Source organism: Oryctolagus cuniculus, chromosome 5 (assembly GCF_051225735.1).
Source record: "Oryctolagus cuniculus isolate XC-2025 breed Fujian yellow rabbit chromosome 5, ASM5122573v1, whole genome shotgun sequence".
Lineage (NCBI taxonomy): Eukaryota > Metazoa > Chordata > Mammalia > Lagomorpha > Leporidae > Oryctolagus > Oryctolagus cuniculus.
In genome coordinates this window covers 53,541,032-53,554,096 of record NC_142871.1, presented here as the reverse complement: position 1 = coordinate 53,554,096, position 13,065 = coordinate 53,541,032, and the positions used below count along the sequence as shown (strand labels likewise).

General features: G+C 38.5%; 1 protein-coding gene and 1 pseudogene across 2 annotated transcripts in view; one reads left to right on the top strand and one right to left on the bottom strand.

Annotated features, from left to right (window-relative positions):
• Positions 1–13,065, top strand: part of KPNA5 (karyopherin subunit alpha 5) — an 86,468-nt gene that overhangs the window by 54,042 nt on the left and 19,361 nt on the right. For both annotated transcript variants that reach the window (XR_016234534.1, XM_002714763.6), the window contains exon 9: positions 12,386–12,549. Coding sequence is in view for 1 of the 2 variants with exons in the window: in XM_002714763.6 (XP_002714809.2) it covers positions 12,386–12,549 (164 nt within the window). In the remaining variant the exon portion in view is untranslated. The remainder of the gene's footprint in view (positions 1–12,385; positions 12,550–13,065) is intronic.
• On the bottom strand, positions 3,820–4,314 carry LOC138849754 (non-histone chromosomal protein HMG-14 pseudogene; annotated as a pseudogene).

Genomic DNA, 13,065 nt, shown 5'->3' with positions numbered 1-13,065 from the left:
TTTTGTCCACCATTCTTTTTTTTTCTTTAGGTCCAGTGTCGATAAATTTTTAAAATCGTGTCTTAGTGTTATTACAAAAATAGTTTTGACATTATATAATCCTCTAAAAGCATTTCAGGAATACCTTAGGGGCCCTTGGACCCTACTGTGAGAGCCACTGACCAATGACATTATTGCAGCTACTTGTTTGATTCCTTCACCTCTTTTAAGTGTTAGAAGTCCCCTTTTCCATGAGCTTTGCCCTGACTGCTGTAGTGAATAATGTCTTCTTTCACCAGCCCCAATCCATCAGTATTCCTGACCTCCTCATTTTATATTTATTTTTCCAAATTACCTTTTAACATAATATATATTTTTATTTTATGTTATATATATACATTAATTTAAGGTAAATCTCTCTTCCACTAGAATGTAAACCCCTTAGAGTTTTATCTCTTTTGTTTACTTATATATTTCAAATTTATAGATATTATCACCTTATTGAGCTTAAGACTTTGTTGTTAAGTAAACTTTCTGTGATTTTTCTATGAAAATTGTTATCATTTACTTTTAAAAAACTTTGTTTCTACAGTCATATTTTGTTTTTTCAAAATTAGTTTTCTGATTCTCTGGTGGCTCATCTTTATACAGAATTCTATTATTTTATCTTTTCTGAGGATTTACAGATTTTTTTGAAGTTCTCTTTTTTCTGGCATCTTTTTTTTTTCTTTTAATTACTGTTTATTGTCTGTCTTGGTCTCTTTCCTACTATTCATCTGCTATTGTCTTTGCTCTTTGAACATATTTAGGTGGGAGGTACTAAAAAAGGTGATCAAAAGATGGGTAAGGTTTATCCTCTCATGATCCTCAGGTAGCAGAACCACATTTTCTTGAAGGGACTTCAGATTTCAGGGTTTTTGTTTTGTTTTTTTTCTGTGACCATTCTGTTTTTCTAGAGACAGATTTTTTTTTTCCCTTTTAATTCCCTTGCTAAAAAATGGGTAGATTAGTTTGGAATCTTCAGTAGGTAATATACCATAGCTATTGAAGACTGAAGACCTAAAAACTAGATATTGGGAAAGACAGCCAGACATTTTTACTGATTAATATATACACTTTTATTTATTTTCCCTAGATTTCTATCCAGTGCTTCATTTCAGCCTCCACAATGCCTGATCTCAAAGTTCAGTTTCTGTTGTTCACAATTTGTTGTTCAGTTTTTCTTTAAATCTCCAATCACCATGAACTAGTTACCTACTTTTGTAGTGGGGACCCACAGTTAATTTGCCTCATCTCAGATTTTTATTCCTTTCCTCTATTTTAGCACTATATTCCACATTTTTTTGAGATACTTGGTATCTCTGATTGGTAAGGCCTTGTGGAGGTGATGATAGAGTGTGAAACAATGGCATATATTAGCTTTCTTTTTAGCTTTCTTCTTATTGGTAGCTGCCTCTCCAGGTACTGAAGTTGTGCTTTTTCCTCTCCTTCTAAATCAGTTGTTCCTTTTATTTTATGTTATGTTATTTTATTTTAATTAATTAATTAGTTTATTTAAAAGGCAGAGTTATAGAATGAGAGAGGGGGAGAGAGAGAGAGAGAGAGCGAGAGAGCGAGTGAGCTTCCTCTACTAGCTAACTCCCCAAATAGCCATACCCACTGGATGGCTGTACCCACCCACTGGCTTCAGGAGCCAGGAGCTTTATGCTGGTCTTGCATGTGGGTGGCTGGGCCCAAGCACTTGGGCCATCTTCTGTTACCTTCTCAGGTGCATTAGCAGGGAGCTGGGTTGCAAGTGGAGCAGCTCAGACTTTCGGCTCTCATATGAAATGCTGGCATTAGGCAGTAGCTTGACCTGTTGCATCACAGCACCAGTGCAAGTTGTTCCTTTATTCACTTGGCATCTTTGTATTTTGTGGGTAGTAAATGTCTACTGGTTTATTCAAAGAGATGGAATTTATATTTCTTTTCTTGTTTCTGACAACACAGTGGAGCAGAAGTGTTTACTGTTTTGCTGTCTTAAAACTACAGGTCTATAGGACTTTATTTATTTTAAATTCAGAAAAAGTTATGTATCAATTATAATGATTTTTTTTAACTGGAAGCTTTATGTTGTCTTTATATAACTTATTCCCGGGGGCCAGTGTTGTGGCATAGCTTCAAAAACTACCACTTGTAATGCTGGCATCCCATATGGGCAGCAGTTTGATCTCGGCTGCTCCACTTCCAATCCAACTCCCTCCTGTTGGCCTGGGAAAAGCAGCAGAATATGGCCCAAGTACTTGGCACCCTGCCACCCATAGTAGATATGCAGAAGAAGCTCCAGGTCCAACCCTGGCCATTGCATCCATCTGGGGAGTAAACCAGCAGATTTCAGAAGATTCTCTCTCCTTCTCTCCTTCCCTCCTTCCCTCCTTCCCTCCCTCTGTGTGTGTATGTGTGTGTATGTGTGTGTGTGTGTGTGTGTGTGTGCGTCTCCTCTCTCTGAACTCTCTCAAATAAAAAAAATCCCCCCCTCCAAAAAAAAATGTATTCAGACATTTCTCTAATCTCAGAACAGGAGTTGGCAAGGGTGAAAGCATGATTGTCATGGAAGGATACAGTTGTGCAGATTCTATTTAGTAATGTACAGATGGATACATTTATTTTTTAAACTGATTTCTGCATCTGGGTCCTGGAGAAAGGGCCTATCAGATAATAATAGCTGATTTCAGAACATGGAGGTAAAAGGAAAACCAGTATACCATATTAGAATATATAAAAGCTGTCACTTCTTTTTATTTGTGACATATCCAACATTTAGCTTATGGTTGATGCTTTTTTTATATACATTCTTGAGATTTTATTGGTATTGAGAATCAGCACACAGACATTTCAATTTGTGCACAATTCTTAACATGCATAATGGAAATTAAAAAACCATGAGTTGTCTTTGTTTTTTAAAGTTATTCCAGTGCCTCTCCAGCTTCAAAGCTGGAGGCAACTCTTCCTTAAGAGGCTATCAAGACCAGTAACTTCAGAGGTTGCAGTCACATAAATTCCACCCATTCACAACTTAACATTTCATATACAACATACTCAAATTTTCAATCTTTCACAACACATTAGCAAAATTATTAGGAAAACTGGACTATTACAGGCAAAGATGTTACAGAGCTCACATGGTTCTGACAGCAACAATGAGTGATCTTCTGTAGGAAACAATTTTTCTACACAACAATGGGAGAAGCAATTGGAAATGTTCAAGATAGATTAAATGCATAATTATGACCCCAGATTGTCAATTAGTATGCATTGTATTGATAGACAAATCCTTCTCCCACCTATGGAATGTTAAGCTGACACTCAGACACTCAAGACAATCAAAGTCTCCCATAATTCAATATCCCACTATTTGCTGGTTGTACCAAAATGTAAACAACCAGCAAATGATTTCACCTCTTAAAAAATTATTGGCTGCACCCCAGCTCACTAGGTTAATCCTCTGCCTGAGGCACCAGTACTCCGGGTTCTAGTCCCGGTTGGGGCACCGGATTCTGTCCCAGTTACTGCTCTTCCAGTCCAGCTCTCTGCTGTGGCCCAGGAAGGCGGTAGAGGATGGCCCAAGTGCTTGGGCCCTGCACCCGCATGAGAGACCTGGAGGAGACACCTGGCTCCTGGCTTTGGATTGGCGCAGCGTGCTGGCCATAGCGGCCATTTGGGAGGTGAACCTACGGAAGGAAGACCTTTCTCTCTGTCTTTCTCTCTCTCTCACTGTCTAAGACTGCCTGTCCAAAAAAAAAAAAAAAAAAAAAAAAAAAAAAAATTATCCACCCTTGTAAAATGGGATGAGGTGGGCTTCCCTCTTTCTTAAAAGTGTTTCTAGAGCTACTAAAAATCTTGCACTTACAAAATTGTTGATAAAAGTTCTCTCTCTGGATTGTAATACATGGTGTATGATATTAACCAGACTTGACTTCTCTCTCTTCTGCTTCATCAGAGGCTGGACTTGCCTCAGTTTTAGTTTCTCTGTTTTCTGCAGGCAAATCTTTTGTTTTTTGGTTAGCTTACCTTAGCCTGTTTTCCCTTTGTCCCTCTCTTCCCCTTTGCTTGTACTTTTTTCTCTTCCTGGCTGCCTTCCTGGGCTTCCTTTCCACTTTGGCAGGAGGAGGCTTAGCTGATAATCTGGCCGAACTCCTGTTGGGCTCTTCCTTCAGTGCCCCTACAGCACAGCTGACCTTCTTTGTGGGCATCTTGGCCTGGGAGTGGGAGGTGAGGAGACCTTTGTGAAAGCTGGGATGCCTGGCTGCTGCGGCTCCTCCTGCCCAGCATGTGTATTATCTGAGGTTGTTAGGTTGCTGATTTTTTTTTTTTATCTTTTATTTAATGAATATAAATTTCCAAAGTACGACTCATGTGTTACAATGGCTTCCCCCCCCATACCGTCCCTCCCACCCACAACCCTCCCCTTTCCCACTCCCTCTCCCCTTCCATTCACATCAAGATTCATTTTCGATTATCTTAATATACAGAAGATCAGCTTAGTATACCTTAAGTAAGTATTTCAACAGTTTGCTCCCACACAGAAACATAAAGTGAAAAATAATAGATGATTTTTTTTAAATGATGATGAAATCAGATCTGACCTATTGTCATGTTTAATCCCAGTGAGAGTCAAGTTGGGAATTGATAATTTCTTTCTTTTCTTTTTTTTTTTTTTACAGAAGATCAGTTTAGTGTACATTAAGTAAAGATTTCAGTCGTTTGCACCCCCATAGAAACACAAAGTGAAATATACTGTTTGAGTACTCGTTATAGCATTAAGCCTCAGTGTACAGCACGTTAAGGACAGAGATCCTACATGAGGAGTAAGTGCACAGTGACTCCTGTTGTTGACTTTACCAATTGACACTCCTGTTTATGGCATCAGTAATCTCCCTATGCACCAGTTATGAGTTTCCAAGGCTATGGAAGCCCCTTGAGTTCTCCGACTCTTATCTTGTTTAGACACGGTCATAGTCAAAGTGGAGGTTCTCTCCTCCCTTCAGAGAAAGGCACCTCCCTCTTTGAAGACCTGTTCTTTCCACTGGGATCTCACTCACAGAGATCTTTTTGCCAGAGTGTCTTGGCTTTCCATGCCTGAAATACTCTCATGGGCTTTTCAGCCAGATCCGAGTGCCTTTAGGGCTGATTCTGAGGCCAGAGTGCTATTTAGGACATCTGCCATTCTATGAGTCTGCTGAGTATCTCACTTCCCATGTTGAATCACTCTCCCCTTTATTTATTCTATCGGTTGGTGTTAGCAGATACTAGACTTGTTTTTGTGCTCCCTTTGACTCTTAGTCCTTTCATTATGATCAATTGTGAACTGAAATTGATCACTTGCAGTAGTGAGATGGCATTGGCACATGCCACCTTGATGGGATTGAATTGGAATCCCCTGGTATGTTTCCAACTCTACCAATTGGGGCAAGTCAGCCCGAGCATGCCCCAAATTATACATCTCTTCCCTCTCTTATTCCCACTCTTATGTTTAACAGGGATCACATTTCAGTTAATTTTCAACACTTAAGAATAACTGTGTGATAATTACAGAATTAAACCAGTCATATTAAGTAGAACAGACAAAAAAAATACTATGAGGGATAATGTATTAAGTTGTCCATTAGCAGTCAGGGCTATGCTGATCAAGTCACCATTTCTCATAGTGTCCATTTCACTTCAGGAGGTTTCCTTTTTGGTGTTCAGTCAGTTGTCACCGATCAGGGAGAACATATGGTATTTGTCCCTTTGGGACTGGCTTACTTCACTCAGCATGATGTGTTCCAGATTCCTCCATTTTGTTGCAAATGACTGGATTTCGTTGTTTCTTACTGCGGTATAGTACTCTAAAGAATACATATCCCATAATTTCTTTATCCAGTCTACCGTTGATGGGCATTTAGGTTGGTTCCAGGTCTTGGCTATTGTGAATTGTGCTGCAATAAACATTAGGGTGCAGACCGCTTTTTTGTTTATCAATTTAAACTCCTTTGGGTAAATTCCAAGGAGTGGGATGGCTGGGTCGAATGGTAGGGTTATATTCAGGTTTCTGAGGAATCTCCAGACTGATTTCCATAGTGGCTTGACCAGTTTGCATTCCCACCAACAGTGGGTTAGTGTCCCTTTTTCCCCACATTCTCGCCAGCATCTGTTGTTGGTAGATTTCTGAATGTGAGCCATTCTAACCGGGGTGAGGTGAAACCTCATTGTGGTTTTGATTTGCATTTCCCTGATTGCTAGTGACCTTGAACATTTTTTCATGTGCCTGTTGGCCATTTGGATTTCCTCTTTTGAAAAATGTCTATTGAGGTCCTTGGCCCATCTCTTAAGTGGGTTGTTGGTTTTGTTTTTGTGGAGTTTCTTGATCTCTTTGTAGATTCTGGTTATTAACCCTTTATCTGTTGCATAGTTTGCAAATATTTTTTCCCATTCTGTCGGTTGTCTCTTCACTCTCCTGACTGTTTCTTTTGCAGTACAGAAACTTCTCAATTTGATGCAATCCCAATAGTTGATTTTGGCTTTGACTGTCTGTGCCTCCCGGGTCTTTTCCAGAAATTCTTTGCCTGTGCCAATATCTTGAAGGGTTTCTCCAATGTTCTCTAATAACTTAATGGTGTCAGGACGTAGATTTAGGTCTTTAATCCACGTTGAGTGGATTTTTGTGTAAGGTGTAAGGTAGGGGTCTTGCTTCATGATTCTGCACGTGGAAATCCAATTTTCCCAGCACCATTTATTGAATAGACTGTCCTTGCTCCAGGAATTAGTTTTAGATCCTTGATCAAATATAAGTTGGCTGTAGATGTTTGGGTTGATTTCTGGTGTTTCAATTCTGTTCCATTGGTCTGTCCATCTGTTTCTGTACCAGTACCATGCTGTTTTGATTACAACTGCCCTGTAGTATGTCCTGAAGTCTGGTATTGTGATGCCTCCGGCTTTGTTTTTGTTGTACAAGATTGCTTTAGCTATTCGAGGTCTCTTGTGCCTCCATATGAATTTCAGCATCATTTTTTCTAGATCTGCGAAGAATGTCTTTGGTATCTTGATTGGGATTGCATTGAATCTATAAATTGCTTTTGGGAGAATGGACATTTTGATGATGTTGATTCTTCCAATCCATGCGCATGGAAGATTTTTCCATTTTTTGGTATCCTCTTCTATTTCTTTCTTTAAGGTTTTGTAATTTTCATCGTAGAGATCTTTAACGTCCTTGGTTAAGTTTATTCCAAGGTATTTGATTGTTTTTGTAGCTATTGTGAATGGGATTGATCTTAGCAGCTCTTTCTCAGTCATGGCATTGCTTGTGTATACAAAGGCTGTTGATTTTTGTGCATTGATTTTATATCCTGCCACTTTGCCAAACTCCTCTATGAGTTCCAATAGTCTCTTAGTAGAGTTCTTTGGATCCTCTAAGTACAGAATCATATCGTCTGCAAAGAGGGATAGTTTGACTTCTTCCTTCTTGATTTGTATTCCTTTGATTTCTTTTTCTTGTCTGATGGCTCTGGCTAAAACTTCCAGAACTATGTTAAATAGCAGTGGTGAGAGTGGGCATCCCTGCCTGGTGCCAGATTTCAGTGGAAATGCTTCCAACTTTTCCCCATTCAATAGGATGCTGGCTGTGGGTTTTTTATAAATTGCTTTGATTATATTGAGGAATGTTCCTTCTATACCCAATTTGCTTAGAGTTTTCATCATGAAAGGGTGTTGAATTTTATCAAATGCTTTCTCTGCATCAATTGAGATAATCATATGGTTTTTCTTCTGCAGTCTGTTAATGTGGTGAATCACATTGATTGATTTGCGAATGTTGAACCATCCCTGCATACCAGGGATGAATCCCACTTGGTCTGGGTGGATGATTTTCCTGATGTGTTGTTGTATTCTATTGGCCAGAATTTTATTGAGGATTTTTGCGTCTATGTTCATCAGGGATATTGGTCTGTAATTTTCTTTCAGTGCTGCATCTTTCTCTGGCTTAGGGATTAAGGTGATGCTGGCTTCATAGAAAGAATTTGGGAGGATTCCCTCTTTTTCGATTGTTCTGAATAGTTTGAGAAGAAATGGGATTAGTTCTTCTTTAAATGTCTGGTAGAATTCAGCAGTGAATCCATCTGGTCCTGGGCTTTTCTTTGTTGGGAGGGCCTTTATTACTGTTTCAATTTCTGTTTCAGTTATGGGTCTATTTAGGTTTTCGATGTCTTCCTGGTTCAATTTTGGTAGATTGCATGTGTCCAGGAATCTATCCATTTCTGATAGGTTTTCCTGTTTGCTGGCATACAGGTCCTTGTAGTAATTTCTGATGATTCTTTTTATTTCTGTGGTGTCTGTTGTTACGTTTCCTTTTTCATCTCTGATTTTATTGATTTGGGTCTTTTCTCTTCTTTTTTTAGTTAGTTGGGCCAATGGGGTGTCAATTTTGTTTATTTTTTCAAAAAACCAGCTTCTCGCTTGGCTGATTTTTTGTAATGTTTTTTTGGATTCAATCCTGTTAATTTCTTCTCTGGTTTTAATTATTTCTCTTCTCCTACTAGATTTGGGTTTGGTTTGTTGCAGTTTTTCTAGGTCCTTGAGGTGCGCTGAAAGCTCATTTATTTGGTACCTTTCCAATTTCTTGGTATAGGCACCTATTGCTATAAATTTGCCTCTCAATACTGCTTTTGCTGTATCCCATAAGTTTTGATATGTTGTGTTGTTGTCTTCATTTACTTCCAGAAAGTTTTTGATTTCTCTTTTGATTTCTTGAATGACCCAGTGTGCATTCAGGAGCATGTTGTTCAGTCTCCATGTGTTTGCATACTTTCTGGGGTTTCCTGAGTTGCTAATTTCCAGCTTCATCCCGCTGTGGTCTGAGAAGCTGCATGGTATGATTCTAATTCTTTTAAATTTACTGAGACTTGCTTTATGGCCTAGTATGTGGTCAATCCTAGAGAAGGTTCCATGCGCTGCTAAGGAGAATGTGAAGTCTGTAGATGTAGGGTTGAAAGTTCTGTAGATATCTGTTAGATCCATTTGGGCAATAGTGTCAATTAAATCTGCTGTTTCCTTGTTGATCTTCTGTCCTGTTGATCTGTCTATTTCTGAGAGTGGAGTATTGAAGTCCCCCAGTACTATTGTATTGGAATCTAAATCTCCCTTTAAGTCCCTTAACATATCTTTTAAATAGACCGGTGCCCTGTAATTAGGTGCATATACATTTATAATAGTTACATCTTCCTGTTGAATTGAACCCTTAATCATTATATAGTGTCCCTCTTTGTCTCTCTTAACAGTTTTTGTATTAAAGTTTATTTTGTCTGATATTAATATGGCTACACCTGCTTTTTTTTGGTTTCTGTTGGCATGGAGTATCTTTTTCCAACCTTTCACTTTCAGTCTGCATGCCTCTTTGTTAGAGAGATGTGTTTCTTGTAGGCAACAAATAGTTGGGTTGTGTTCTGTGAGCCAGTCAGCTAAACGGTGTCTTTTAACTGAAGAATTCAGACCATTAATGTTCAATGTGACTATTGATACGTAGTGACTTTGCCCTGCCATTTTCCCGGAAATATTTTCTAGTATATGCTTTGAGCTTCCCATGCTCTTTTACTGGTAGGTGTTCTTCCTTTCCCTTCTTTCATATTGGTGGCCGTGTTTCTGTGTTTCTGAGTGTAGCACATCTTTAAGTATCTTTTGCAGGGCCGGACGAGTGGCCACAAAGTCTTTCAATTTCTGTTTGCTATGAAAGGTCTTTATTTCACCTTCATTCACAAATGAGAGCTTGGCAGGATATAATATTCTGGGCTGGCAATTTTTCTCTCTTAGCACCTGTGCTATGTCTCGCCATTCCCTCCTAGCTTGTAGGGTTTCTGATGAGAAGTCAGCTGTGAGTCTGATTGGAGATCCTCTGAGAGTAATCTGACGTTTCTCTCTTGCACATTTTAGGATCTTTTCTTTATGTTTCACTGTGGTAAGTTTAATTACCACGTGTCGTGGTGAGGATCTCTTTTGGTCATGTTTATTGGGGGTTCTATGAGCTTCCTGTACTAGGATATCTCTGTCCTTCTCCAAACCTGGAAAGTTCTCTGCTAGTATCTCACTAAAAAGGCCTTCCAATCCTTTCTCTCTCTCCATGCCTTCAGGAACTCCTAGAACTCGAATGTTGGTTTTTTTAATAGTATCCTGTAGATTCCCAACAATATTTTTTAGGTTTCTAATTTCCTCTTCTTTTCTTTGGTTTGACTGTATGTTTTCCTGTGCTCTATCTTCTAAGTCCGATATTCTCTCTTCTGCTTCACCCATTCTGTTTTTAAGGCTTTCTAATGTGTTTGTCATTTGATCTATTGAGCTCTTCATTTCATTTTGATTTCTCTTCACTATAACACTTTCCTGTTCTACTAGTTTCTGAGTTTCATTTTGACTCTTCCTTAAAATTTCGTTTTCACGAGAGAGATTTTCAATCTTGTCCATTAAGGATTTCTGTAGTTCAAGGATTTGCTTTTGAAAACTTCTAAATGTTCTTATCATAAATTTTTTGAAATCCGTATCTTGCATTTCTTCTATCTCATCATCTTCATACTCTTGGCTTGGGGTGTTTTGCTTATTTGGAGGCATCATAGTGTCATCGTTGATCTTGCTCCCTCTATTTCTGTGTTTGTTACTCGGCATAGTTAATTCTTCTTGCGTCACTGTGCGTTTTTTTTTTTTTTTCTTTTTTTTCTTTTTTTTTTTTTTTATACTGTGTCCGTGTTAAGTGGACTGCCTGCTGTTGGAGGAGCCTTGGAGGCTTGAGATGGGTGCGGCCTGAGAGCTCTGCCTGGTTCTTCCAGGTTAAGGGTGTGCAAAGGTGACACCCTCAGGTTATGCGTGGTAAATCTCTCTCTTTTTATTTATTTATTTATTTTATTTATTCAGGGGGTAAGTAACACCGCAGGGCACGGCTGTGCAGAATTGATGGTATTTAGCTTCCAGTCTTTGGCTCCTCTGGACTCCCACTGGGTTGCCTAGGCTACTGAATTGTAGTGACTCAGTTCCTTAGCTCTCCCCCATTGATATGTAAATCCAGAGAGCAGGCCTGCTCTTTGTCTCTTGGGAATTCTAGCCTTGCAGCCTTGTAACCTTTGCAAGGTTAGGGGGAAGAGAAACCCCGAAGCTTTTTTTTTTTCCTTCTTTCCGGTAGTGAGTTTGCTGCACTTTCCGGCCCCCCTCTAGATTCTGACCCCCATTTCCCCACCAATGTCTCGGGTTATTGAGCTCACCTCCCCTTCCAGCGCCGATGTGTGGACTCGGAGCCCTGAGCGTCTCAAGTCTCCCCGCTGTTGTCTGTGTGGCATGCACTCTCCTTGGAGCACTGGGGCTTCTGCGGCTCCCGCGACTTGGCTTCCGCGCGGTGGGCGACCTTGTTCTCCCAGTAGGTCCTCCGATACACGATTCCCGTGCAATTTTTTCCTGGTTCTTTTTTCTGCGGCTACCGTAACTCCCCTTTTATTAAACTAAATTTTCCCGGACTATCGGTGCGCGCCCTCACTATTCCGCCATCTTGGCTCCGCCTAGGTTGCTGATTTTTAAAAAGTCAGTTATAAAGAATATAAAATAAAGATCTTAGAAGAAAAAATTTGTTCAATTGATTATGGGAATAAAAAGAACCAACATTTGAGTGCTTACTGCATATAGAGGCTTAAAAATGTTAGATAATTTCCTTTGTCACAGAGCTCAAGCAATGTTTGAACTTAGGGATCCATCTGACAGGAAGACAGAAAATATGCAATTTATGTAACCTAACCCTTGTTTTACAGGTTTGAAAACCAAGTCTCAAAGAGGTAAAATGGTTTACACACCTCCACAACTAATTGGTTATAATATTATTGCTATAGGGATTTAAAAAAATCTCTATCGGCATGTGTTTTGGTTTTTTAAATGAAGACTTAGGGTTTTGTTACATTAAGATACACAGTTTACTAGTGATTTCCATTTGAAGATCCTTCAGAAATGTTTTATATGTTTGCTCCTTGAATGATTATTAGATGTATTTCCAATAAACTTCATGTAATGAGTAAAGTAAGATTTAAGTTAAATCATGTTTTATGTTCATTATATTAAACACTTAAGCATTTAAACTTATTTCAGTTTTGGTAAACTTTTCAAGGTGTGCGTGTGTATGGTGTGTATGGTGGTCCCAAATACACATTTCTTTAAAAAAAATTTTAAATTACCACTTATGTTAACATAAGATTTTAATAGGAATCATAGTCAATTTAATGTTTATTTGATCATTTTAAAGCAACAAAATAATTTCTCTGACATTTTTATGGCATTAAATTTTTATCTTAAAATGAGTTTCTGTATTTTTCTAAGGGGACTTGATTTCAGATAGAGAAAAAAAATTAAACACTTATTCTTTCATCTCTTCCAGGTTTCACCTTGCTTAAGTGTACTATCACGATTATTGTTTAGCAGTGACCCAGATGTGTTAGCAGATGTGTGTTGGGCCCTTTCTTATCTCTCTGATGGACCCAATGATAAAATTCAAGCTGTCATTGATTCAGGAGTCTGTCGAAGATTGGTGGAGCTTTTGATGTAACTATAATTTTTGCTTAATTATTTTATGATTGTATATTAAACAATAGCCTTGTAAACATCTAATGAGTCACTGTATTCAGGAATACTTAAAATACCACTGCCTCCACATTTTAATGAGCAGCTATAAACCTTAAAAGTTGACCTTTAAACTTGTGTCTTATGTCATATAGTTGGGAACAGTTATTTTTTAAATTAATTTCTTTTCTTTCATGTGATCTGTTTACAAGTATGAAAGACATAATTCAACAAGTATTTATGGAATGCCTGTTATGGGCTAATGTATGAGATACTGTTAATGAGGTATATATGTAGTTCTTGCCCTCTTAGAACCAGTAATCGAATTTATTATTATAATTATTAATCGGTATAAAGACCATGTAGTGAAAACCCATTTAGTGTTTCAATTATATTAAGTTAATATTTCTCTTTGCTGGGCTGTTACAGTGACCTTCTTTTGAAAGTACAGGTTTTTCTGCCCGAAGAAGTTTAAAACTTTTAAGAATACTTGTTATA